Source organism: Tursiops truncatus, chromosome 3 (genome assembly GCF_011762595.2).
Source record: "Tursiops truncatus isolate mTurTru1 chromosome 3, mTurTru1.mat.Y, whole genome shotgun sequence".
Classification (NCBI taxonomy): domain Eukaryota; kingdom Metazoa; phylum Chordata; class Mammalia; order Artiodactyla; family Delphinidae; genus Tursiops; species Tursiops truncatus.
In genome coordinates this window covers 171,166,967-171,193,209 of record NC_047036.1, presented here as the reverse complement: position 1 = coordinate 171,193,209, position 26,243 = coordinate 171,166,967, and the positions used below count along the sequence as shown (strand labels likewise).

The 26,243-nt window shown below is 61.5% G+C and overlaps 3 protein-coding genes and 1 long non-coding RNA gene across 12 annotated transcripts in view; 1 reads left to right on the top strand and 3 right to left on the bottom strand.

Moving 5' to 3' along the window:
* Positions 1–1,316, bottom strand: part of SHC2 (SHC adaptor protein 2) — a 31,386-nt gene extending 30,070 nt beyond the window's left edge. For 2 of the 6 annotated variants that reach the window (XM_073803618.1, XM_033855030.2), the window contains exon 1: positions 786–1,312. In XM_073803618.1, the coding sequence (XP_073659719.1) occupies positions 786–1,259 (474 nt within the window). In that variant the 5' untranslated portion in view covers positions 1,260–1,312. Of the gene's footprint in view, positions 1–785 lie in introns of all 6 variants that reach the window. The other 4 variants (XR_012331186.1, XM_073803620.1, XM_073803619.1 and 1 more) reach the window with 4 other exon arrangements.
* Positions 1,317–3,378: 2,062 nt separating this feature from the next.
* On the bottom strand, positions 3,379–9,976 carry CIMAP1D (CIMAP1 family member D). Its single transcript, XM_004314208.3, has 4 exons — positions 9,298–9,976; positions 8,330–8,437; positions 5,654–5,767; positions 3,379–4,385 (listed from the first exon to the last, which is right to left on the bottom strand). Exons 1-4 carry the CDS (start codon positions 9,422–9,424, stop codon positions 3,901–3,903), a joined length of 834 nt encoding a protein of 277 aa, XP_004314256.2. The 5' UTR covers positions 9,425–9,976; the 3' UTR covers positions 3,379–3,900.
* A 540-nt stretch (positions 9,977–10,516) lies between these two features.
* On the bottom strand, positions 10,517–15,409 carry LOC117311951 (uncharacterized). Of its 4 annotated transcripts, none has more exons than XR_012331185.1 (4): positions 13,920–15,409; positions 12,813–13,628; positions 11,813–12,139; positions 10,517–11,024 (listed from the first exon to the last, which is right to left on the bottom strand). It is a non-coding gene; the product is annotated as an uncharacterized lncRNA (long non-coding RNA). The 4 variants fall into 4 exon arrangements; XR_012331184.1 differs by having other exon boundaries at positions 11,813–13,022; positions 13,444–13,628; XR_012331182.1 differs by having other exon boundaries at positions 11,813–13,628.
* A 5,695-nt stretch (positions 15,410–21,104) lies between these two features.
* MADCAM1 (mucosal vascular addressin cell adhesion molecule 1) lies at positions 21,105–25,885 on the top strand. Its single transcript, XM_033855029.2, has 5 exons — positions 21,105–21,236; positions 21,350–21,622; positions 21,982–22,302; positions 24,242–24,697; positions 25,541–25,885. Exons 1-5 carry the CDS (start codon positions 21,176–21,178, stop codon positions 25,648–25,650), a joined length of 1,221 nt encoding a protein of 406 aa, XP_033710920.1. The 5' UTR covers positions 21,105–21,175; the 3' UTR covers positions 25,651–25,885.
* The last annotated feature ends 358 nt before the right edge of the window (positions 25,886–26,243 follow it).

Below are 26,243 nucleotides of genomic sequence, written 5' to 3'. Positions count from 1 at the left end.
AAACCAGACTGAGGCGCTGTGAATACTGCCGGACCCTGGATGTGACAATGAACTGTGGACGGGCAGGGCCCCGGTGGGCCAGGGGGCCGCACGGAAGCATTTTACGGAGCGTCTTCCCCCGGGCCGCTTGCCTCCTGACGGTTCATCAAAAACTACACACAGGGGCAGACAGGCTGAGCGGGGAGCGTGCAACGTTCACAGGCGTGGGTGCTAGTACGGGCCGGCCAACGGCCCACGTCTCCGTACGTCCAAAAGGTTCATAATAAAACCAGGACAAATGAAGACCTGTTCCCTGACAGCACCTTCCAAGTTCCCGGAGTCTCACATCTCGAATCCTGGGGCCTAGCGGGGCCCGGCCTTTCTGCGCCCCACCTCAGGCCAAGGTCTCCGGTTCTGTAGTCTGGGAAGGAGGTTTCAGTGGGGGTCTGGGTATCAGGACGCCCCCACCCGCATCCTCCCCCCCCCCCCGCAGACGGTGGCCAACGGAACGGGGGCTCCGCTTAACCCGCGCATGCGTGCCCCCCTCCCACCAGCCGCCCTCTCCCCGCCCCTCCCCACGTGACGCCGTGGGAACCTGGACCCCAGCGCCTCCCGAGTGGGGGCGGCCCGCTGAGCGCGGGCTGGCGATGGGGGTCTAGGGTGATGGGGAGAGAAGGAGGGACGGAAAGAGACCTGGCTCTCGGGGTCCAGAGTGTCCCAGAGAAAGAAGTGGGGGATGGGAGCCCCTGTGCCCAGGCTGGGGCTCCGGGGAGGATGGGATCTCAGAGTCGCGCCGGCCCACTCACCCGAACGATGTAGGAGACCCCGGGCCCCAGGACCCTGGCGTCCGGGTGTAGCCAGCCGTGCGCCGGCTTGTGGATGAAGCTGCCTTTGCGCATCCACTCGTCGGCGGCGGAGTCCGGGGGCCCGGCTGCCCCCCGCGCGCCCCGCGACCCCCGCGCCCCGGCAGCCCGGCAGCGGCTGAGCGCAGGCAGGGGGCAGGGCGCGGTGCAGCGCGGCTCGCAGGCGCCCAGGACCGCCGCCGCCAGCGCCGGGACGCCGGCCGAGCCGGCCGGCTCGGGCTCGGGCTCGGCTTCCCCCGCCGCCCCCGCGCCCCCCGCAGCCCGCGCCGCCGCCGGGCCGCGGCCCAGGAAGCCGGCTGGGGCCGCGAACTTCCACTGCGGCATGCGCGGCAGCAGCGCGCAGAAGGTGGTGGGCGCCTCAGGCTCCGGGGGTGCGGGGGGCGGGGGGGCCGCGCGCCCGCCCGGACCCTGCGTCATGGCCGCGGCCGCCCGACCGAGCCCGACCGGGCGCTGAGCCTGGCGCGGAGGAGGCCCTCCCGCTCCCTCCCGCTCGCTCCCCGCCCCCGGCCCGGTGATGTCATCCGTCCGGCCCAGCGCGCAGCCGCGGGGGGCTGCGCCCCTGGGACCCCTGGCCCTTGGCGCCCCGGTGCCCGGCGGGGAGGCTGGGGAAACTGAGGCCCGCCGAGGGCACGAGCGCTGACTCGGGTCCGGCAGCCAGGGAGGGAGCGAAGTTTGGAACCCAGGGCCGGGGCAGCGACCCCTCACTTCGCCCCCCACCCGTCGCCCGAGTTTCTAGAAGCACAGAGGCGGGAGAGACTTATAAATCACTTCCTGTCTTCCCTTCTCGCCGTCGGGAAACTGAGGTCTGGAGAGGGGCGGAGGCGCGGTCAAGGAAGGAGAGCGCCCCAGCCCCTAAGCTTAGCCCCTCTGTTCCTGCCGGAAGTACTTGAAAATCAGGCCCTGCTTTATTTCCTGACAGGGGAACTGAGGCTCCGAGAGGGGAAGGGGTGTGCGCCCGAGGACACGCAGCGCAGACTCGGGCCCTACGCTGCCTTGCCCTGGGCCTCACTTTCCCCGGCTGTAAGCCAGGGGCGCGGGCCGGAGGGTCACGGGCTCCTCCTCCATTTCTGGGGGGCCCCGTCCGGCATCAACTCAACTGAACTCCAGGGCCTGAGCCTCCCAGGCCTGCCGGCTTGTCCGTCCGCCAAGGCCTCAAGGGTTGCCGCCTCTGCACCGGGGAGCGGACGGTCTCGGTCACCCCAGGACCCAGCCTCCCAGCCCGGGGCTGGCCGATCCCCTCCCCTCCCCCTCCAACCCCGCCCCAGGCAGGGCCGGCTGCCGGGAAACAAAGGGAGGGGCCGGGGCCGGGGCAGGTGGCAATGGAAGGGAAGGAGGGGCGAGGCCGCTAGGGGTCGGATCGATAAATCAGAGCGGTGAGATCACCGCGCGGCCGCCTCCCGCGGGCTGGGGAGGAGGCGGCGATGGGGGCTGGCGGGAGGGGCGCGCGCGGCCGTCATTGGCCGGCGGGCTGGACCGGGGGCTGCGATGCCCGAGGCCCGAGCCTCTCGCCTAGGGAGCCATTGTGCGCCTGCGGTCCGCGAGGAGCGGGCGGGGACAGTGTGGCCTTGGGTCGGTGTCGGGGGGTGACGTTTGGCGGGGTCTGGAGCCCCCACCTGGACTCTGTGCGCTCTGTGTCTGTTGTGGACCACAAACTTGTGGGCTGTGTGAGGGTTGGGTTGTATGTATATTGTGTGCGGATGTGACCGTGTGTGTGTCCAGGTGTGGGGGGCGGGGAGAGGGAGAGAGAGGAGGGAGTCTGGGTTCCCGCCCAGGTGTGTGTGTAGGGGGTCCTGGTATGTGTCCACCTAGTTGGGTGAAGGGTGTGTGTTCAAGTTTGGCACCCCAGGCTGGGGGGAGAGAGCTGACCCCCACTCCAGGAGCCCTCTAGGTCCTGCCTACTGCGCCCACCCCCACCCCACCCCACCCCCCGCTCCGTGTCTTCTCCTCCAGGGAGTCGAGGTGCATGCAGTCTGTGTCCCTCCCAAGCTCCTGGGTTAGGGTCTTTCTGGGCTGGGGTTTATAACGTGTCATCCCATGGAGGGTTCGGTTATAGGACTCCATCCACGTGTTTCCTTCCCGTCCCTGAGAAAGAGCGGCAGGAACAGAGCCCAAAGGGCAGGATTTACATCCTGGCATCAGAAGGACACACACTCTCAGTGCCCTCAGACAAGTGTCCAAACTCCCTGAAGCCCTGTTTCCCCTTGGTAAACATGACCTGCCTCCTGAGTCACTGTGAGATGATCTTATCGATATCCGGAACACGGTAGGAACCTACTGATGGCAAATGTTAGACTCCATCAAATTCCTATGCATCCTTCAAAGCCCAGCTTCAGTGTCCCTTCTTCCAAGAAGCCTACCTGGCTAGCTCCCCCCACTCAAAGCCGTGGCCCCACCTCTCGCTTCCTGTACCCCTGGATCCTGTCTCTGGTCCCATCCAGATCCCCAGGGGCTGCAGAGTTGGGGGTCTGGATCTCGAGAGCAGTGTTTGGGTTTCCTTCCCGTGACATGAACAGACAACGTGTGTGTGATGCGGACAGCTCCTGGTGCCACGGGGATTTATTGGCAAGCAGCTAGAGGGTGTGAAGGGGCAGCAGGGCTGTTTCCAGCCTGATTCGGGGCTGAATTCAGTGCTTCCATGAGTAGCAGGAATGAGCCCAAGTTTGGCAGAAACCCAAGCTGTGCTGGGGACCCAGGCCCTAGCGGGCAGACACTGAGTTCTAGGACACAGGAAGCCGTGCCTCCAGCCAACAGCTCGAGAGGACCAGAGTGTCCCTTTTTCCACCTGGCCTGGCCTGACCTGGCCTGGTGTGACCCGGAGAGAAGAAACTGGGACGCTGGAAGGAGGCTCTCCCTGTCGGGACCACGGGGTCACAGCCCCCCCGGGACTGGAGAAAGCAGGTGGCCTAGAAGGACCTCAGACGGTTCAGAGAACAGGAAGAAAGGAGGCACCTTCCCCCCACCCTGGCTTCTAGGCATGCCCACCACCTGCCCACACCCCACTTCACAGCATGGGAAACTGAGGCTCAGCCCAGGCCAGGCGTCCTGTCCCCCAAGGGCATCAGGGTGCGGTGTCCACGGCCATGGTGGTGGCCCGTTTGGAGTGGCGGATGCCCATGGTGAATGCCGGGGCCCTGGCCTTGGTCATGGTGACCTGCTCGGGGCTGTGGGTGCCGGGGCCAGGCGTCTCATCCGGGGGGCGCGGGGCTCGGGGCCGCCCCAGCATGGTGAAGGCCGGCCGGCGCTGACGGTAGGCGTTGGGGTCCGGGCTATCATACTGGCCTGGACCCGGTATCTCAGTGGGGTCCTGCGGGGGTCGGACGGGGGGCGTGCGGCCTGCTGCCGTGTAGCTTGGGCTGCTGGGCTTGGTGAAGATCTGGGAGCCCCAGAGGGAAGGCAGGGTGTAGGTGTTGGGGGCAGGGACTGAGGTGTCCAGGGGCCGCGGGCGGATGCGGGAGCCCAGGGTGAAAGCTGGGGGTGTCCGCTGGCGCGTGGGGGCCACCTTCTCTGGGCTGTAGGCCCCAGGGCCGGGCGTCACCTCCAGATCTGTAAGAATGGGGCAGGAAGGTTGGCAATGGACAGGGTCCTCAGCTCCTCAAGGACCTGGCGTGGCTCCCCGTCGCCACATGCGTCATGGAGCTCACAGAGCCCAACCTCCCTCTGTTCTCTTTCAAGCCTCTGGCCTTTGCCCAAGCTCAACCCTCTGCCAGGAATGCCTCCCATTCCCCATTCCCACCGCCCAGGAGTTGCTTTCCCTCCTCCAAGACAGTGCGAAAGGCCCCTCCTCCCTGCTGCCTTCCCCGCACCCTCCTAAGCAGAGCCCTCACAGCCCTTCCTGAGATCCCCCTGGGGTGGGTCTCTCCGCCTCTCCAGACATGGCCACACTGAGGTGAGATGGTCCCCACCTGGATCTAACCACACCAGGCTGGGGTCTCACAAAAAGCAAGGACGTGTCAAATCTACTTCAACTCTCAGCAATGGGCTTAGTACATGTTGGAGTGGATGGGTGAGTAGAAGGGTGGGTAGTGAGTGGGTGGATGAGGGGTGAATGAGTAGGTGATGGATTCAGGGAGTTGTAGCTGGATCGATAGCTTGTGGATGGATGGGTGGATGGACGAGTGGATCGTGGGTGGATGGGTGGGCGGGTGGGTGGATGAATTAGTGGATGTGGATGGGTGGGTGGGTGGGTGGGAGGGTGGATGGGTGGTTGGATGAGTGGATCGTGGATGGGTGGATGGGTGGGTGGACGGACGAGTGGGTCGTGGATGGGTGGATGGGTGGGTGCGTGGATGGGTGGATCATGGGTGGGTGGGTGGGTGGGTGGATTAGATGATGAATAGGTGGATGGGTGGGTAGGTTGGTGAGTAGATAGATGGGCGAATGTATGAATGGATGGATCGATGGATCAGTGGTGGACAAGTAGCTGTGTGGTAGGTCAAAGATGAAAGGGTGGGTGGATGGGAGATGCGCTCTAGGTGAGAGGGAGCTGTCTGGAGCCCGCGAAGGGGATGGTTGCATTTGCCACAGTCCCCACTGTACCCTATTGTCTCCTGATGCCGAGGGTGAGCTCCAGCTGCCCTTGTGGCACCCTTGGCCATATGTGCCCAAGATCACATCACCCTGGGCCACTTCACCCATTCAGGTTCTCTCAGGGCCCCTGGCCCCTCTTCTGAGTCCACTGGATTTTGTCATTCCAAAGACACTGAAGGTCTGAGAACTCGGGGGTGGGAGGGGAGAAGAGTACGGAGGCACGAGATTCACTGAGGGCCTGAAGGGGCAGGGTCCTGGTAGGGCAGCACAGGTCAGATACTCACCCCGAGACTTGCCCCGGCCCTGCATGGAGTAGGCAGGGGTGCAGCTGCGGCCAAAACGGGTGACTTTCGGGTCCAGGAAGTAGACCGGCCCGGGGCTGGTCTCCTGTGGAGATGCTGGGGAGAGGAGCCCAGGGTCCTAAGGGCGCCTCCAATGACCCCACCGCCTACTCGGTGCCCTGCTTAACCCCGAGGCACTCCCGCCCCCCGAGGCCCCTGGCCCCATCTTGGAGGGCAGGGACTCAGTCCGCTGAGGTATGGTTGCCCTGACCTGGGGGCCTGGGTCTTGCTGACCGTCTGTGTACCTGTAATCAAAGCTGTCCCGTTTGCTGTGCCCCACCCCTGACCTGTCCTCTGCCAGGGGCTAGGGGACCAGCTCCTGGACCATTAGAATTCTGTGTAGAGGGAGAGAACCAGGCCCGAGTAAGGGTCCAAGGAGAGCCCTTGCAGGGCCTGGGCTTAGCCTGCGGGTGGCCAACCTGAGGGAGGGGCTTGTGTTGGGCTCTGAGAGCCAGGTCCTGGGGAAGCTCTTCGCCCAGGTCAGCCTCCTCTTCACGCTAGCAGGATGTGAAGATGGACACTGAGATGGTCCACGGAAGGGGGTGGTCCGGCGCCAGGTGCTTAATAATTGGCACGGGACTTCCGTGGTGGTCCGGTGGCTAAGACTCCACACTCCCAATGCAGGGGGCCCGGGTTCCATCCCTGCTCAGGGAAGTAGATCCCGCACGCCACAACTAAAGGATCCTGCATGCCACAACAGAGATCCCAAGTGCTGCAACTAAGACCCGGCACAGCCAAATAAGTAATAAATAAATAAATAAATAGATTTTTTTTTAAAAAAAGAAAGTGGAAAACATGCACCGACTTAAAAAAAAAAAAAATGGGACTTCCCTGGTGGTGCAGTGGTTAAGAATCCACCTGCCAATGCAGGGGACATGGGTTCGATCCCTCATCCGGGAAGATCCCACATGCCGCGGAGCAACTAAGTCCGTGTGCCACAACTACTCAGCCTGTGCTCTAGAGCCCGTGAGCCACAACTACTGAGCCCTCGTGCCACAACTACTGAAGCCTGCGCGCCTAGAGCCCGTGCTCTGCAACAAGAGAAGCCACTGCAATGAGAAGCCCACGCACCGCAATGAAGAGTAGCCCCCGCTCGCTGCAACTAGAGAAAGCCCGCGCACAGCAATGAACACGCAACGCGTTCAAAAAAAAAAAAAAAATTGGGACCAGTTACTATGATTGCCATTGTTACTGTCTACAAGCCCACTCCAGGATAAATGCACATGCACCTAAGAGCAGTAGGTCTGACAAGGATCAACTGGTTTAAGTACTATGCGTATGTGTGCACACATGACACGGTACACACACGTGAAGCATGTTCATGACAAATGAGCACAGTCCAACTCATGGCATTTCCCACCTCGATGCCTATGCTGCAAGCTCTGCCTGGAGTCCCCTTCTTCTGCAGGGGACTCCACCAAACTCCTACTCATCCTACAAAGCCCAGATCCCATGCCTCCACCTCCCAGAAGTCTTCCCTGGGCACTCGGCAAAGTCTACAGTAACCACCACTACCCCCGACTCCCCAGCCTATCTGTCTCTCTGTCCCAGGATGGGTTCTGTAACTGGGATTAGAACCTGGCAACCCAGGTTGCTCTGGGCCATAGGCTCGGTTCTTGATCCTTCCTAGTGACAGATGTGACGCTGATTCCCTCCTTTGCCTTCTGGGGCCACTCGCAGCTTCCTGAGTTTTCTCTCACTTTGGTTTGGGATTGTTGCTGATTCTGAAGGCTGAGAAGAGGCTGCTGGCGCCGCACCTCCCAACAAGCCTCTGTCCACAGGAAGCAAAGTCCCCACAGAGCAAGGACCCTTCCAGCCCCCAGCCCAGCCCACTCGGGACCCCGAGCGCTCTAGCAAGTGGGTGAAGGAGCGGGTGGGCAACGCCATGAAGGCACAGGCTTGTGGGTACATGGCAGTGACGCCATCCACACAATGGGCCGCTGGCTATAGCTGGGGCCCTGTGTCCGCCCCATCACTGCATCCAATGCTCACTGACACCCTGTCGCACTCCTTCTGGCCAGGAGGAAAGTGGACATCACAGAGGCGGGGTGGCCCACGGACCAGGCCAGCCGCACAGCCTGCTGTCTCGCCAACCTTTCCTGTCCAAACACGAAGGATTCTCCTTCCACCCTCCCCGCGCCCCGTGGGACATCACGGCCCAGGAGCCCCCATCCCGCTGACTGAGGACCTGAGGCGGCACTCACACCCACAACCCTTCTTTGTGGAGCTCTGACTGGAGACCAGGCACTGCTGTAGCCACTTTGAAGGCATCCAATCCTCACTTAATGAACGTCTCCAGACATCCAAGGTGTATTTAATCCTGACCGCAACTCGGTAAGGACTGTACCGTCATTGTTTACAGAGGGGGAAACAGACACAGCTTGCCCAAGTCAAGCAGCAAGGAATTTGCAAATGCCCTGCAAAACCACACACTACTCCCCTTCCATAAGGAAACAAGGGACCAGAGAAGCACAGCAGGTTTCCTGAGGACACACAGCGGGGGTTACGTTGCACACTGTCCCGGCTTCCTGCCTGACTGAATGAGAGCTTGGATCTAAGGGGGTGAGGAAATACTCTGGGTGGGAGATTGGAGGCCCACCTCTCCCACACCGGCCTTACCCTCGCTGGGCCTCCGGAAGAGCGAGTAGGCAGGACCAGCCACCCTGGTGCAGTCGTGGTTGATGTAGCCGACGGTGGACGGCAGGGCGTACAAGCCTGGCCCGGAGCCTGCGACCAAAGCCTGAGGATCACGGCCTGGGGCCATGCACCCTAAGATATGGGAGGAGACAGGGGACCAGCCCCTGAGCCCCCACCTGGCCTCCCAGCCAGTCTCCACAGCAGGGGTGTGGGAGTAGCAGTTGCCGGGGTGGTGGGGGGAGTGGCAGGGGCTTTGTGAGTCACAGGAGTTACAGGAGGGCGGGGCTGCAGGGCTGGGGCACCCTGGGACCGCTGAGGCCCAGACACACAGATACACAGTCACAGGTGGGAAACTGAGCCCCAGACGCAGAGATACGCAGTCACAGGTGGGGAAACTGACCCCTGGACACAGAGATACACTGTCACAGTTGCAACGTTTGGTGGCCTCTGCAAGAATGTCCGTGCTACATAGGCCACGGAATCTGACTCCAGCGGCTTTGCTACAGATGGAGAAACTGTGGCAGGGCTGAGGCAGAACGGAGATCCCAGGGTCAGTGTCAGAGTTAGGGAGGCTCAGCTCCCCCACGGACCGCTGCACAGGCTCCCAGGTTCTGCTGCTCTCTCTGAGACAATTATCACCAGTGAATACACTGCAAAGGCTTTTTGCTTGTTTTTCCTTGTGTCCGTCCCCCGACGGGGCCTCTGCTGCTCTCTTGACCACTGTACCCTCAGCACCGGGAAAGGTGCCTGGCCTTTAAGACACTCAACTCACGGGCCCTCAGGAATGCCACATTCACACCCATACTGCGGGAAGGAAAACTGAGGTTCGGGGAAGCACAGGGGCCTAGAGACTGCCTGCTCCAGCCAGGCTCCCACACATTCCAGACACCCCAGTGGGGGGCACTGGAGCAGGGAAGGGTCCCACCACCACGGCCCCCTCGCCCACCTACCGTTCTCCAAGGGGGCTACCCCGCAGGTCCTCCTCAGACCAGTCTCCGGGATTTGGCAGTCGGTGGTCCGCCGGCCCAGGGCCACCGGAGTCAGCCGTGCAGCAGGGTCGCAGGGGAGGGTCCCCATGGTGGGCAGGGGCGGGTCCGGGGCTCCTGGTGTCAGCTTCTTGGCCACGCAGCTCTGGGCTACAGGTGCCGACACCTTCCCGGATCCTGGCGGCTTCTGCGGGGTTCGCAGAGCCCCAGGCAACCACACCCTCCAGACGGCACAGACGGCCCCTTGTCTGTCGGCAGGGAGTCTGGGGCCCTGGCCCGAGCAGGCTGGCCAGCGGTCACTGGCCTGGAAGTGGGGCCAGGATCGAGTGTCGGCCAGGTAGCTGGATGGTCCAGGAAAGAATCCGGTGTCAGCAGAGCCAGTCCCCCGGGAGCCAGCTGAGCTGGGCAGCCCAGGCCAGAGCAGGCCCTGGGGAGCCGGAGCTGCAAACAGGACACCCACAGCCTGGTGGCAGGAGGGACAGGTGAGGTCATGGGCGGCCTGGCCCCATTTCTACAGCTAAGGAAACTGAGGCACGGTCCAAGGTCGCCACTCTGGGAGCTGCTTCCTCCCCTCCTTCCTTCATCCAGGAAGGACTTATTGGGCGCCTACCGTGTACTAGTTTCTGTTTGGGTTGGTGGGACACGATGGAAACAGGCAGACGAGGAGTTGATGTTTTCGCGAGGGGAGAGAGGAAATAAGCGATAAATGTATAAATGAGCACACCGTATGTTCGAAGGCTAAATGTCCTGCAAATATACAGCAGGGCAGGGGCAGGATGAGAGGTCACTGCGGTGAGAAGGTGAGGGAACAGCATTTCAGGATAGGGAAGGGCTGTGCCGAGGCCCCGGGCAGGAGCTAGGACGGCAAGGAGGCGGCAGTGGTCCTCCGGGACAGGCCCCTGCCTTCCAGAAGCCAACAGGGATTTACTCCATCCTAATGCAGAGTTTATTTCCTTGGCGGCACCGAGGGCTACCACTGTGTCAGGCTCCAAGACGGGGCTCGGGGAAACCTGTCTGAAGAGAATTCACATTCCTGTCTCTTCCTGGCATCCTGGTTTGTTGTTGTGTTGTCAGCCCCTTTAGCACTGCCATGTGTTACCAGCTGTATTGAGTTACAATTCACATACTGTACCATTCATTCCACAACGTATTTTTCATGCATTCTGTAATTTTTTAACTTTTTAATCAAAAAGTCATAGTCTGTGTCAAAGGTCATAAAACGTATATTGGAAAAGAAGATCTTAAAACCAATGACCTAGAAAACTGTAGAAAGAATTCACAAAGCCCCCTACCAAAAAAGCTGGCTCTTTGAAAGGATCAACAAATTTGATAAGGCTCCAGCTGGACTGATCAAGAAACCAACGAGGTGAACCAATCCCAACATTGGGAACGGAGGACGGGCAGGGGTAACGCAGTCCGTGTGAAGCCAGAAAAAGGCCCTTTGCTGAGAGGCACCTGAGGCGCTTTCTGCGCCGGCATCATCGTGTTTAATTAACCCAGCATCTCGTAAGAGGTACTGATGCTGACCCCTCTGTGGTCACAGGAGGGGAGATGACGCTCGGCAGGGAGAGCGACAGGCACGGACCCTTGACTCGGGTTTTAGAGCAAAGCTTAGGGTCAAGGGCTTCTCCCGGGTTCTAATTCCCGCTCAGCTTTCTGGAAGTGCTGAAATCCTCTGGATTCCCGTCGCCCTAAGGATAAAATCCAAGCCCTCCCTGTCACACAAGGCCCCGCACGGTCTCACCCCCACTTCCACCTGCCCCGGACTCCTACTACTCAGCCCTGGTCCACACCCCTGTGGCCACATCAGCCGGCTTCCTGCTCCTTGGGTGGGAACCTCTGGGACTCTACCTGCCCACCCTCCCCCTGGGATGCACGTTCTGCAGATCAGCCCACAGTCAGCTCCATCCTCAGTCACCTGTGGGCCCCAACACTGGACAAGCTACGCGCTTCTTTCCAGAAGCTCACAAACTCCAGAGCCATGGACAGAAGCGGGCGCTGAGGAGGGAGATGGGGGATAAATACCCCACCTCCCTCTCCTTCTGCCTGTTAGCGCCTCCCATTGACCCACACTGGCCAGACTTGCAGGAGCCCAGGGACACCCCACTGAGGTCAGCCTCTGGGGCCCAGGGCAGGCAGAGGAAGGACCCCAGCCCTCCCCATGCCTGGGGCCCCCAGCCCAGGCTCCATGAGCCAGCCCTGGAGTGAAGACAGCTAGAGACACTGGTTCCAGTCAGGATTCGGCCCCCACTGTTTCCTCTCTGTGTTACAGTCCCAGAGATGAGACCCTACATTCAGATTCCATTTCCCCTCTGTGCCCTAGGAAAGAACCAGGGGCTAACACGGAGTGCGGGGTGGGAGGGATAGACTGGACCAGCAACCTGAGCTGGGAAGGGTGCTCTGGGGACCTCCAGGCCCAGCCCCCTCCCCGCCTGAACTCGGCAACCCCAGCCCACCGGCCCCCCCACTACTGGCTCACTTGTCTCTGCAACTCCAGCCCAGAAATCTTCACTCCACCAGGTGAGCTGAGATGCCAGTTAGCTCAAAGCAGATGCAAAGAGCCGTGTTTTAATCCGAACTGACACAGGGGCAGCAGAGGGCAAATCACAGAACTAGTAGAAGGAAGCCTAGCTGGGCGTGAGAGCAGGGCTCAGGCCCAGCCACAAGGCCGAGGTGCGGGCAGTGTCTGGGGAAGACTGCAGAGCCGAGCCGATGCCTGGATACAGCCGGCGCTCCACCAGTTTCAGCCCTTATCACAGTTACTGCTTCAACCAGGATTCAGCTGTGCGTCAGGCACTTTCAGGTACTGGGGAAACAGGGGTGAACAAAAACCATAAACTCCTTTCCTCCCCTTTTTATGGAGAGAGGCAGGCAAGTAAGTCTGCAGGTGTTAACGGCAAATAGCAAGGAGGGGCCGGAGGTGTGGGGAGTGCAGCTGGGGAAGCCTCACTGAGCAGGTGTCACTGGAGGAGAGAGCAGGGGAGACCTGGGGAGAGGGCGCACCTGGCAGGGGCACCGCCGGAACAAAGGCCCTGGGACAGCATTGCGCCCGGCGTGTGGGAGGGACCGCGGGGAGGCCCGTGGCGGTTGGAATGGAATGAGCGAGGGGGAGAGGAAGGAGGTGAGGGCAGGAGGGAACGGGGTGGGTCGGGTGGTGCAGGACCCGGGGGCGCGGAGAGCTCGGCTCTCACCCGGAGGGACGCGGGACCGCCCCCCCCAGGGCGGCGGGCAGAGCAGGGACGCGGACTCGCTGCTCACAGGCGCCCTCTGGCGGCTTCGGGGAGAACAGGCCGTGGGCGGCACCGCGAGCCGGGGCGGAGGGGACTGCGGGGGTCTGGGAAGGGTGGGGTGGGGAGATGCGGGGGAGGGACGGGGGTTGTCAGGGAGGATAGTGGGGAATTGCGGGCCGAGGAACTGTGGGGCCAGCTTAGCTGGGATGGAGCAGGAGGGAGCGAGAAGCAGGTGAGTTCTGGGTCTACTTTTGTGTGTGTGTGTGTGGCCGCCTTGGGTCCTCGTTGCAGCGAGTGGGAGCTACTCTTTGTTGCGGTGGTCGGGCTTCTCATTGCGGTGGCTTCTCTTGTTGCAGAGCACGGGCTCTAGGCGCGCGGGCTTCAATAGTTGTGGTGCACGGGCTTAGCTGCTCCACAGCATGTGGGATCTTCCCAGACCAGGGCTCGAATCCGTGTCCCCTGCATTGGCAGGCAGATTCTTAACCGCTGCGCCACCAGGGAAGCCCTGGGTCTACTTTAAAACTAGAACCAACAGGGTTTGCAGGCAGATTTGATGGAGGCAGGGAGGGAGCCACGAGCCTCCAGGATTTGGTCTGCTCACCTCAAAGAATGGAGCTGCAGGTACCTGGGAGGTCGCAGAGGCAGGGGGGGCAGGGTTTACAAGACCATGAGTTCAGTCTTGGGATTGTGGGCTTGGGACTCCGTGGGACATGCACAGAGACACCTGGTCAGCCAGCTGACAGGGTGGGTTGTTGGTTATCTATGGGCCCTGTGGGTTCAGAGGCACCTTGCCTTTTACCGCGAGGGAGGTGGGAGCCCCGGAGGGTTTGAAGCAGTGGTCAGTATTAAGAGAAAGGGAGGTGTCAAGAATGGCTTCGACCTGAGTCTCCTGAAGGAAGTTGACCTCAACTGAGAAGAGGGCTCCAGTTGCTTTCCTTAGTTGTTTACTGTCCGATTCTGCCCTGCTCCCTCCTGACACACACGCGCAGAGGAAGAGGCGTAGGCTGTGCGTGTCCTGTCCTGGGGTCCAGCACATCACCAGTCTAAAGCAGGCTCACAAATACCCTTAAAAGAAAGGGGTGAGGGGTTGTTGACACAGCTGCGCTGAGCCGAGGTCTCCCACCCGTCTCTAAAACCATCCGGGAGCTAAAGGTGAGTTTGCACCCCAGGAAGCTGGGTTACTGGATGGCCTGCTGTTCTGTCCCTGGCATGGGGGGGGCCACAGGCCAGGTGTTTGCGGGGCCACCACCCCATGCAGTGCCAGCTTTCCCCCTGCCCTCCTGGCCTGAGATCTGTCCCTTCCCACCTCCCAGGGCCCTCGCAATTGTCCCTTATCCGGGCCTGACTCAGACTCACGTGCCTCGGTGGCCGCCTGCCCCTTTGTTCCGGGGGCGGGGGTGCTAACAAGGAAGACTTGTTCTTCCAGGGATCAGGACTCAGAGAACCTGCCAGCTTCCCTCCTGCCTCCATCCGGGAAAGAGCCGGCAGCGGCTCTCCACGTGGGACCAGGCCAAGCAGGGAGGCAGCAGCTCTCCTGTTCTGCTGGGTACCCCGCTGCATGCCCGCCCGAGTCCCCATTATGAGGATGAGCACACGAGGTCCAGAGGAAGGAAGGGCTCGAATCGGGGGGGGGCTGGAGAGCGTCTCAGCAGGCTTTCCTGGAGCCCACAAAGTCCTACCCGACCACGACCAGGTCCTTTCTCCCCTCTCTGGCTTTATCCATCCCTCCAGGGCCGCCCCTCTGGCCTCCCAGCTCCAGGGCCTTTGCACTCACTGTACCTTCTACCTGGTACACTCCTTCCCACACAGAGGCTTCCTAATTCTCTTCACTTCCCCCAAGTCTTCGCTCAAACCTCCGCATCTGCCCACCCAACTTCATCCTACAACTTGCCCCATGTCCACACTGCCAATCCCCCTTCCATCTTCTTCTTTTTCCCACAGCATTTATCACCCACTAACATAGCGTAGCATTTGTCCCGAGCACAGTGATGGGCTGGAGCTCATGAGAGCTGACTTAGCAAGTTGATGTCATGCTGGCAGCTCCCATCAGCCACGGTGGGAGTATTTACACCCAGGAATCAGCATGAAAAAAGCTACGGAGCAGGACTTTTTGCCCTAAAGTGCCAGCTGTCCAACATTTATAGGCACACTGCGCCTGTTTATCATACTTAATGTTTACGCCTCCTGGCTCCCGCCCCCGCCCCGCATCCATAAGAATGGAAGCCCCTCGGGGCAGGGTCGGCCCACTTTGCTCTCTGCTGTCACCCGGGCACCGAGAACAGTATTTGGCAACTGGTGGGCGCTCAATAACTATTTGTGTCTTAATGAGTGACCCTCATCAGGGCCCCTGAGACAAAACCACCCTCAGCCATCCTCCCAGCGCTAGAGAACACACTCAGGGCCCCAGCACCGTGACCCTGGGCCGGGCAACAGGACTCTGGCCGCCTGGCACGGACTCCATCACAACACACGACCCTCGTCACGACCCCACCCCGGCCGCTGAGACGCCCCCGCAGCCCCGACGCCACGGCCCAGCCGCGGCGGTGCAGGGGCGGCTCCAGGCCCGGCCACGCTCCTCTGTACGTTCCTCGGGGCCGGCGCCTTCCGGTTCGGGGTGGAGGACAGGACCCCCGGCCTCGCCGCTTCCCCGAACCCACCCGAAACCGCCTCAGGGGCTTCCGTCCCGTACCTCCCCGTCCAGGTCCCGGGCGATGCCAGCGCAGCAGGGGCACTGGGGGCGGGACCTTTAAGAGGCACAACGCCGCTGTCATTCGCCCTAAATTACGCGCAGACGGACACCCCCTCCCCAGCCTCCAAGTCGGGCCCGAGGGCCGCGCCACCTCGTTGGCCAGTCGGGGCTAGAGAGCCCCTGCGCTGCGCGCGGCCTTGTGGGAAACGCGCCCCGGACCGCCACCCTGGCGCCCGGGGCATGGCCGGACTTGTAGTCCGGCAGCGCGTGGCGGCCGCAGAAGACGCCGGTACGCGCGGGTGGCGGGAGCCGGGACCCGGGCGCTCCTGCCTTAGTGGCTGCAGGATGCGGCGCCTCCCGGGGCCGAGCCGAGCTGAACCGCCGCGGCCTGCTGGCCGAGGAGCTCGTCATCAGGGACGGCGGCGCGGTGGGTGCACCAGTCCGGCCCGACACTGACCCTCAACCCCGGCCCGACCCTGACCTTCAGCCCCGACCCGTAACCTTCGGCCCCGGCAGGACTCTGATCCTCAGCCCCGGAAGGACCCTGACCCTCAGCCCCGATCCCTGACCCTCAGCCCCGACCCCTGACCCTCAGCCCCGGCAGGACCCTGACCCCTGGCCCCAGCAGGACCTTGATCTCAGCCCCCACCCTGACCCTCACCCTGCTGGGCACCCAGCTTACCTGGATCAGTCTCAGCCTTGGATGTTGGACCTTGGCCCCATTCCCTACCCAGCACCCACAGAGCCCTGCCCCAGACACCCAGGCGCAGCCCTACCACCCCAGTTTCCCACCCTCCCTGCAGAACCACCCCCAACCCCACCTTGACTGGGCTCTGAACTTACGCCCCCCCCCCCCATCACCCAGACCTCGGTGCAAGGCTCGGATCCTCCTGGTCCCACTCATGTCACAGGTACAGACCCTGCGCTTGAAACAGGCCCCTTGGGCAGAGAACTTTCCTGAGGGGTCTGCGCACTGGGCGCCGACGGTGACCCCAGCCCAACCACTCCCCCTCTCCAGGCAGGGCGCCCCGAGGCTCCGAAGTCGTCCATCAGCAGCCTGCCACCCAGGGTTTCCCAACCTCTGAGGTTCCCAGCACTGCTGGCACTGGGGTGCAATGGTTCTCCGGGCGCTGTGGAGGGTGGAGTGGCTCCCTGGCCCCAGCCTCTCAATGCGGGGAGCCTCCACAGTGTGACAACCACTGTCCTAACCCCTCAGCACAGTAGGGGTCCCAGGGCTCAGCCTGGGGTCCGGTGGAGGACCCCAACATTTCCATTCTGTGCTCACAGACACAAAGCCAATGCAAGCCCCCCCTGCCCCCGCCAACACTGGAGAGAGTGCCAATGGCCACACAGAAAAAACGGAAAGAGAAACTGGTGCCATCAGTAAACAGAAAATCAGTTTTTAAAAGGTGCTTTAGGGCTTCCCTGGTGGCGCAGTGGTTAAGAATCCACCTGCCAATGCAGGGGACACAGGTTCGAACACCTGGTTGGGGAAGATCCCACATGCCGCGGAGCAGCTAAGCCCGTGTGCCACAGCTACTGAGCCTGCGCTCTAGAGCCCGCGAGCCGCAACTACTGAGCCCACGTGCCACAACTACTGAAGCCCACGAGCCTAGATCCCGTGCTCCACAACAAGAGAAGCCACGTCAGTGAGAAGCCTGCGCACCGCAACGAAGAGTAGTCCCCGCTCACGGCAACTAGAGAAAGCCCGCGCGCAGCAACGAAGACCCAACGCAGCCAAAATTCAATAAATTAAAAAAAAAAAAAAAAAAAGGACTTCCCTGTGGCACGGTGGTTAAGAATCTGCCTGCCAATGCAGGGGACACAGGTTCAAGCCCTGGTCCAAGAAGATCCCACATGCCATGGAGCAACTAAGCCCGTGCACCACAACTACTGAGCCTGCGCTCTACAGCCCATGAGCCACAGCTACTGAGCCCACATACCACAACTCCTGAATCCTGTGCGCCTAGAGCTCGTGCTCCGCAACGAAGAGAAGCCACCGCAATGAGAAGCCCGCGCACCGCAACAAACAGTAGCCGCCGCCCCCCCCCCCCCCCCCCCCGCTTGCCGCAACTAGAGAAAGCTCGCACGCAGCAATGAAGACCCAACACAGCCAAAAAGTAAATAAATAATTTTTAAAAATGCTTTATTTAACCAGGTATATCCAAAATATTATCATTTCAACATGAAATACTCAATAAATGCTGAGATTTTTACATTCTGCACTCATACTAAATTCTCTAAGTCCAGCGTGTATTTTACCCTTACCTGTATTTTCTGCTTAATTTTCATTGGAAGTATTTCATCTGTATATAAGATTTCCTAAAACTGTAGATGAGGGACTTCCCTGGCGGTCCAGTAGTTAGGACTCTGCGCTTACACCGCAGGGAGCACAGGTTCGATCCCTGGTCAGGGAACTAAGATCCCGCGAGCCCCACGGCACAGCCCAAAACAATAAAAAATAATAAAATCGTAGATGAAAAAGGAGATTCATAAACCCAAATTGTCCCAAATGTACTTAAAAGTTTTCCAATAAGTGGATCAAACGTCTGTTTTTAGGTTGGTATTTAAATTAAAAATTACATTTCAGGGGGTGAGTAGCCGTGCCTGGCTGGCAGCTCTGCCCAGGCCTGAGTTTGTCCTGTGCCCCAACCTTGTCACCTCCCCAGCCGGGCCCTGGAATGGATCAGCTGGGCTGCAGCCAGCTGGCCTACGGCAAGGTTGGAATTTCACACAGCTGGCCCAGCGCTGGCCCTAGTGACCCACGGCAGTTCCTCGTCAACTGTTTGCCTTCACTGCAGCACTTCTGCCCTGCGGGTGGCCCTTCCGCTCCTCAGGGAACACCCATACCGCCATCACAGCACTGGGTCGGCTTCCTCCTCAGACAGAGCTGGTCCCCACACCAGGACTGCCAAAGTGGATGCGTGGGGTGGTGTAGAGGGGGGAGGGTGTTCAGCTGGGGGTGGATGGATACATGGGTGGGTGGACAGCTGGCCGACAAGTGGCCAGAGGGACAGGTGGGTGGGTGGTGGGCGAGCAGACCTCTGATCTGAGCTCCACCCTGGTCTGCCCACACCTGCTAAAGTCAGTCTGGGCCTGTCCTGAGGGGTCTGCTCTGGGCGCTGACGGTGACCCCAGCCCAACCCCTCCCCCTCTACAGGCAGGGCGCCCCGAGGCTCCCAAGTCGTCCACCAGTCAGCCATCCTCACCCCCTCAGCCCAGCTCGGCCAGGGGACTTCAGGGGCCAGCAGGGACGTCGAAGGCCTGCTGGGACAGCTCCTGTCCGGCCCTAGAGCTGGCTGTGTAACAGGCGACCCCTCGCTGAGGAGCCTCTCTCCCCTCCCCCAGCCTCCCTGAGACCACCGAGGCAGGGAGCCACCCAGTGAGGGGGCTCAGGCTAAAGTCTGGGGTGCTTCAACGCCAGAGCTGGGTGGGGCACCTGACAGGGGCCCCAAATGACCCAGCCCTGCCCTCAGGGCTCCAGCTCACCCCAAAGGAAATCCGTGAGGCCCCCAAGTGACCAGTGATGTTAGCGAGGGGAGCTGGCCAGCCGCGGTGCAGGGGTCCTGGGGGAACGGGAATCTCCCAAGGCTGGGGCGCTGGCCTCTCTGGACACCCTCCTTGGCCCCGAGTGCCCTGCAGAGCCCCAATGCCATCCTGGGAAGGTGGGGAGGAAGCCAGGATGTTGGGCTTGGGTGGCGGCCGGGACCTCCATGGGAAGGAGGCTTCCTACACAGGCCACTGAGGACTTCCTCCCGGTGGGGTGGGGGACCGATGCTGGGAAGCGGGGACCAAGAGCAGGAAGCCCAGGCTGGGGGGATACAGCCAGGACCTCAGCCCCCACCCAGGCGGCTCCCGTGGGCTCAGTCACGTAGGAACAAGAGCAGATGTCCCTGGGGCAGGTGGGAAGTGCGGTTCAGTCCCCCCCGCCCCCCCTACCCCGCTGGTGCTGGCCCTGCCCCTCCTGGGGTCCATCCAGACCCCCTCCAGTCACCTGCCCCATCCCTCTCTTCTCCCCCCACCCCTTCCTCTGTCTCTCTCTGTCTCCCCACCCCCCTTTTCTTCTTCCACCTCTGCCCGGAACCTTCTTCCTCTGTTGAGCCCACCTGTCCCTTCCTCGGGGTGGCCTCTGCTGATGCTGCGGTCATCGTGTTCCCCTTAGCACTGTCCTCTTAAGACGCGGGTGTCATTAACCCTCCTCGTTCACGCAAGCAGAGGCTTGGAGCTGGAGGGGCCAGCGATGGCAGGGGAGGGGCAAGTCCACACCCTGCAAGGTCCTCGGCTGCCAGGGTGCCAGGAAGCCGGGTCAGGGCCTGGGAAGAGACCCATTCACCAGGCCTGCTGCCCCCCACCCGGGTTAAGGGCCCAGCTTCCCGAGAAGGGCCCACACCTCCGGCCTGGGGAGGGGCGGCACCTTGGAGCTGCCTTCCTGTGCGGCCTTTCCCGGCACCGAGGTAGGAGGGGGATGGGACCAAGGAAGTTAGACGCTGGGTTCGCACACTTGGGGCCCCCTGAGTCTCCGCTCCCCTCCCCTGCCCCCAGCGGCACCCCAGCCCCCCACTCAGCTCCCCTCCCCTGCCCACCGGCCCCTGCTCTTAGGCCCCAGTTTCTACCTCTGACAATTAAGATGTTGAGAAGACAGACGGGCAGGGCTGGTGGTGCTTAGAAACAGCATGGCCTGGCGACTCCTCTCTTACACTGAAGTCAGGGAAACTGAGGCAGAGTCAGGCGGGGGTGGGGGGACAACCAGGACTCTCCATCCTTTTCCTCCTGCATGCCCGCTGCACACGGGGTCTGGGGTCACAGCGGACGAGATCCCCCCATTCCCAGTACAAGGGGGATGTGACATCAGCCACTTGACCTCGTTAAGGACTGCGAGGAAGTCAGGTTGGGGGGAAGCTGGCTGGGGAGCTTCCCACTCAGGAGGCGGCATCTGGGCAGAGACGGAGCAGGGGAGGCTCATGCTAAGGTCCTGAGGCTGCCTGGTCCGGAGGCTGCTCGGTCTCATAGGCTCCAGCCACGGCCAGGAGTTGGCATTTTTCCCTCTGCCAGCGGAAGCCGTGGGGTGTCCACGTGCTGAGAGGGTGTTTCTAAGTCCACTCTGGGTGCAGGGTGGTGAACGGCTGTGAAGGAAACTGGGGCCAGGCTGAGGGGCCCAGAGGAAAGCGTGGATGGATTCCAGCGTTGGGAAGATGAGGTTCTCAGGCCTCGCCGATGCCCGCTGTGGGTCCCCTCCCCCAGGCTTCTCGTGGGGAGCCCAGACCCAAGTCGCTGTGTGGAACAGAGCACTGAGGCCCCATGTCCGGTGTCCCAGGGTCCCATCACGCCTGCCCGTTTGGCGGACAGGAGACAAGCTCAGAGGTGGGTGGGCCTCGGCTCCACACCCTACAGCATCCTCACCCCTGACGGGACCCATCTTCCAAGCGGATTGCTCGGGGCGGTCCACCGCAGGAGACCTGCTGCACGGCCGCCCAAGCTATCGGGGGAGACTGCTCCCCACCGCCCCCGCGCGGCCGCTCCGGGCAGCGAGGGCTGAGACTCCCGCGACTGGCCGAGCCCGGCGCCAGCCCTGGGCCTGGCTCCGATTTCCATTCAATTAACCTCGACAGTCAGCCCTCTCCCGCCTCCATCTTCCGATCTTCAGTCTCTAAAAGTGAAACCTGGAATCGGCCCAGACCCTCCGCCCGCGGGTTCTGACCTCGGCCTCCCCCGCCCCCATCTCTGGCCCCCAGTCCCTGCCTCTCTGTCGCCTCCAGGGTCGGGGGTCAGGGTGGGAAACCCCCTCGGGAAACCCCCGGGGAGCAGCTGGAGGAGGGGGAGGGGAAGCGGGGTCGCGGGGCCGGGGGCGGGGGGAGAAGGAGCCCGGGGCGCCAGTATTTAAGCCGCCTACCCCGCGGGCAGGGGACAGAGCCGGGGACCGAGCATGGAGCAGGGACTCGCCCTCCTGCTTCCCCTCTTTCTGGGGCTGCTGCAGCTGGGCCGCGGTGAGCGGGGCAGGGATCTCCGAGCCGGGAAGGGGTTGGGAGAGAGGAGGGGCTCGGAGGAGGGGGCTGGGGCTGGGGGCGCGGGGTGGGGCTGAGAGCGCCGTCGCCCGCAGGTGGGCCGCTGGAGGTGGAGCCCCCCGAGCCCGAGGTGGCGGTGGCCGTGGGCGAGTCGCTACAGTTCACCTGCCGCCTGGCCTGCGAGGACGGCAGGGCGGCCTCTGTGCGGTGGCGGGGCCTGGACACCAGCCTGGGCGCCGTGCAGTCGGGCGCGGGTAGCAGCGTCCTCTCCGTGCTCAACGCCTCGCTGTCGGCTGCGGGGCCCCGCGTGTGCGTGGGCTCCTGCGGGGACGTCGCCTTCCAGCACATCGTGCGGCTCCTGGTGTTCGGTGAGCCCCCGCCCCTGCCGCCGTCGTGGCACACGTGGGGGCCCAGCCAACGGCCCTGCTTTCCCTCTATCCTTGTGCCACCTCTGCCTGGGAGGCTTCCCGGATTGCCCAGCCCGCCCCAGCTCAAAGCCGGCCTCGCAGGTCCTCCTGGGTCGATCTGCAGTCCGCTCCCTCCTCCCCGCATCCCCTCTCCCCCAATCCACCCCCAAACCTCCTGTACCTGACCCCCTTGCCCTTTCTGCGGGTGGGGCACTGGGTCTTCCCTGTCCCCGGGCACCAGCAGTCCCCACGCCCCCTCCTCAGGGCCCAGCCCTGACCCTCGGAGCTCTGCCCACCCCCTTCCTCCACTCCCTCCACAGCCTTCCCGGACCAACTGACTGTGGCCCCAGAGGCCCTGGTGGCTGGGCCGGACCAGGAGGTGTCCTGCACAGCCCACAGCGTCACGCCTGCTGGCCCTGACACCCTCTCCATGTCCCTGCTCCTGGGAGATCAGGAACTGGAGGGGGTGGAGGCCCTCCGGGATGTGATGGAGGAGCCCCAGGAGGGCGAGGACCCGCTGTTCCAAGTGACACAGCGCTGGCTGCTGCCCACCTTGGGGACACCCGCCCCACCCTCCCTCCACTGCCAGGCGACCATGAGGCTGCCCGGCTTGGAGCTGAGCCGCCGCCGGCCCATTCCAGGTGAGCCTGTGCCTCAGTGTCCCCCAGGAAGTGGGTGAGGTCACACCACCCAGCGCCTGTGAGCCTTGATGAGCGGTGCCCAGCGGCTCTTATGGAATCCTGGTTAAGCCCCTCCCCTGCTGTGTCGCCACCTGGGCAGGTCACAGTACCACAGACGAGGAAAAATTGCATTCGATCTTTATTTTATTTTATTTTATTTTAAAATTAATTATTTAATTATTTTTGGCTGTGTTGGGTCTTTGTTGCTGTGCGCGGGCTTTCTTTGGTTGCAGCGAGCGGGGGCTACTCCCGTTGTGGTGCGCAGGTTTCTCATTGCAGTGGCTTCTCTTCTTGAGGAGCACGGGCTCGAGGAGCGCGGGCTCAGTAGTTGTGGCGCACGGGCTTAGTTGCTCCGTGGCATGTGGCATCCTCCCCGGCCAGGGCTCGAACCCCTGTTCCCTGCGTTGGCAGGCGGATTCTTAACCTCTGCGCCGCCAGGGAAGTCCCTGCATTCGATCTTTAGTCTGTCCCTTCGTGGCAGCCAGGGGCTACTTCTCACTCGTTCATTCATTCAGCAGATTCGCTGAGCACCTACCCTGAGCCAGGTCCCATGAGGTGCTGCCCTTCCTCTGCCCAGAGCTCTCCAGGGCTCCCACCTCCCTTTGGGTGAAAACCCAAGCTCCTCGTGCCCACGGAGCCCTACAGAGCCTGACCTGCTTGCCCATCCCCCACCCCCACCCCCTGCCTCACTTCCTCTCTCCCCCTCACTCCGTGTGCTGTCCCTCCGACACCCTAGGTGCAGTCCTGCCCCAGGGCCTTTGCACTGCTGTGCCCTCCACCGGAACGCTCTTCCCCACATCTCCCTCACCTCCCTCGTGTCTCCTTCCCAGTGAGACTTGCCCTGACCTCTCTGTCCAAGGGGTCAAACCCCACTCCCACCCCCACCACACACACACACACACACACACACACACACACACACACACACTCAGGCCTTTTCTCTTCTCCTGTTGAATGTTTGTTGACACCTTTTATCAACATCTGACTCCTGTGTGCTCTCTTTATTTTTTTCCCCATTATCTGTCTCTCCTGCCATTGGTTTCATCCAGATAGGAATGTGTCACTCTCTTTCATGGCTGTCCCCCCAGTGGCCAAAACAGTGCTCAGCGCACAGTAGGTGTCCAATAGATACATCCTGAATGAATTAATCAATAACTGTTATCACGGAGCCTGGCGCATAGTAGGTGCACAAGAAATGCTTGCTGAATGAACTAACGAATGGCAACATTTAACGTGGGGCCTAGCACACAGTAGGTGCTCAGTTCATGTCAGATGTTATTAGTTAGTCTCATCTGGGACAGGCCCCGACCGCATCACTAAGCTTCTGGCAGCCTCTCACTAAGGAAGCACAGATTCGTTCTCTGAGCGGGCACCCCGATACTCATGTTAATGGCTGGGGCCTGGGGGCCGGGAAAGGTTTGGCTCAAGTGGAAGCAGGGGTGTCGGGGGGAGGCAGGGGTGTGCTGGGAGGGTGTGCACAGAGTCCTCCGGATTTGAGAGCCGTCACACAGCAGGACGGACAGATCCCCTCTAGGGACCTCAGTCGCTCATCTGCACCGCAAGGGGGCGGGGCACCCCTTCCCTCTCCCCACCCCTCAGCCCCATAATAATAAGATCCAACACCCGTGTCACTCTGCATGCCAGACCCTGGGGTGGGGGCCTCTCACCCTGCTTTCCAGTTGAGGAAAGTGAGACACAGAGATTTGGATGCTCGCTGCGGGGGGGGGGGGTATGACAGACCCCGAGACGGCTCCTGCCCACTGGTATACCCTGCGATTCACCCAAGTGAATGGACGGGGCTTGGAGTGGTTCTGGTCCAACCATGTAGTCCGGGTGGAGAGAGGGAGGGAGGAGAAGGGGCTGGGCAGCAGCAAGAACAGATGGCTGCCATGTTTTCCAGTCCTGCAGGGCCTGACCTCCCTGGAGCCCCCCGTCATGACCCCCCCAGAGCCCAGCACCACAGAGTCCCCGGAGCCCCCCGTCACGACATCCCTGAAGCCCCCCATCACCACCTCCCCCGAGGCCACCCCAGAGCAGGCCTCCACCCGCAGCCCCAGGAGTCCTGGCCCCGTGCCCCGGAACAGCTCCACCAGGCCCTGCCTCCCGGAGATCCACCAGCTGTCAGCAGCAGGGAGCTTGGAGCTGCTGTGTGAGGTGGTCTGCGGCCCAGGCGTGGCGGTGCGCTGGACCCGGGCCCCTGGCGGGCTGGCGGCCTACGAGACGCAGGAGGTGGGGGCCCGGGCTTGGCTGAGCGGCGGAAGCGTGCTGTGGGCCAGATGCCACGGTGAGGGCTGGTTCCAGTGTGGCCTGGACCCAGGGGGCCAGACGGCCAACCTGTACGTGGCCTCAGAAATCTGTGAGTTCAGGGGCTGGGGCGGGCACTGGGGGAGCCTGAGAGGGAGGGGAGCCTTGAGTCTGGCCTTAGACAAGGGGGGCCCTGCCAGCCTGTGTCCCCAGCTGTCCAGTGGACTTCCGTGACCCTATAACATCACAACTGCCTGCATGGCGATAACTAAGTTTCAGGGACCGTGTAGGTGTCACAGCACTCTATAGACTAAGACAGGCGGTGGAATAGAAACAGAAATAGAAGGGAATTCCCTGGCGGTCCAGCAGTTAAGACTCCGTGCTTCCACTGCAGGGGGCGCAGGTTTGATCCCTGGTCTGGAAACTAAGATCTGTGTGGCGTGGCCAAAAAAGAAAAAAAAGTAGAATACAGCCACTTTGGTAATTTCCGTTTTTCTGGTAGCCACATTCAGGAATAAAAAGGTAAAAATAAGTTTGACAATATATTTCATCGAAACCAATATATCTCAAACGTTATCATTTCAACATGTAATCTATAAAGAAGCATGAATGAGATTTTTTTTTTCCAAACTAAGCCTTCAGAATGCAATGTGTGTTTTACAAAGACAGCGCTGTCCACTCAGACTGATCACATTTCAAATGCAGCTGTGGTGAGTGGTCCCTCACTGGACAGCTCACTTCTAACTACAAGGTCCTATGTACCTTTCAAAAGACTCACTCTAAAAATAGCTGGATAGTCCAGTGATTTTTATACATCTCAGAAGGCGTTTTAAACCTTGAGGTCCTTTGTAAAATTTCAGGGAACTCGGTCAGTCCGGGAGCCCTTAGCCGACTCTGCTGGGCTGCTCCCCAAACCTGCAGAGAGGTGCAAGACACCGTATGCCTCTCTCTCCAGGCTCCCCGCTAACGTCTGCATACCTGTGGACGGGCAGCTTTGTTCTGGGGCTGCTTCTCCTGGTATTCCTGACCTACCGCCTGTGGAAACGCTGCCGGCCCACCAGATGACCTGGGCCCCTGCCCCGCCTGGACCACACGGAGGGGGATTTTCCTTCCACTCAGTTGCGACCAGAGGATGTTTGCAGGGTTCTGGACAGCAGGGGGGCTGACCGTGCACCCCTTACCCTGATGGCCAGCACATCCAGGCTCCCCAGCTGGCTGGGCTTCCCTTCAGTGGGGACCCTGGGGAGCCGCCACCCCCACCCACCCCCACGGTGCAGAGCTGGAGAATAAAGAGCATCTGGTCTGACCTCGGTGGTTCCTGTCGCGGTCTGAGGACACGGGGAATCCCCGGCACAGCTCCAACCATCCTCTGCTCTAGGTGACTCCCCAGACAGACAAGAAAGGACAGGACACCCCAGGCCCACGTGGCCAGGGGTGGGGGTAAGAGGCGTGTGCTCTTCCTGGTGCCTTTCCCTGCATATGGGGACACTGGCGCTTAATGAGTAACTAGGAGTCCTCAAAAGAAGCGGAGAAAAGTATTTGTTGGAGGACAGCACGGGCAAAGACACAGAAGAGAGGTGGCTTGATAAGGGAAATTGCATCTCTTTTGGGGTGGCTGGAGGCTAAAGCGTGGGGAGAGGCGAGGGAGAGGCTGGAAA

Bases quoted from the DNA above. Each gene is read 5' to 3' on its own strand.
- MADCAM1 (XM_033855029.2), top strand. From the start codon at position 21,176: ATGGAGCAGGGACTCGCCCTCCTGCTTCCCCTCTTTCTGGGGCTGCTG. The intron at 21,623-21,981 runs GTGAGCCCCCGC...CTCCCTCCACAG, and splicing joins CGTGCGGCTCCTGGTGTTCG to CCTTCCCGGACCAACTGACT. The intron at 22,303-24,241 runs GTGAGCCTGTGC...CATGTTTTCCAG, and splicing joins CCGCCGCCGGCCCATTCCAG to TCCTGCAGGGCCTGACCTCC.
- CIMAP1D (XM_004314208.3), bottom strand. From the start codon at position 9,424: ATGGGGACCCTCCCCTGCGACCCTGCTGCACGGCTGACTCCGGTGGCC. The intron at 8,438-9,297 runs GTAGGTGGGCGA...CTTTGGTCGCAG, and splicing joins GGTAGCCCCCTTGGAGAACG to GCTCCGGGCCAGGCTTGTAC. The intron at 4,386-5,653 runs GTGAGTATCTGA...CCATTCTTACAG, and splicing joins GGGCCGGGGCAAGTCTCGGG to ATCTGGAGGTGACGCCCGGC.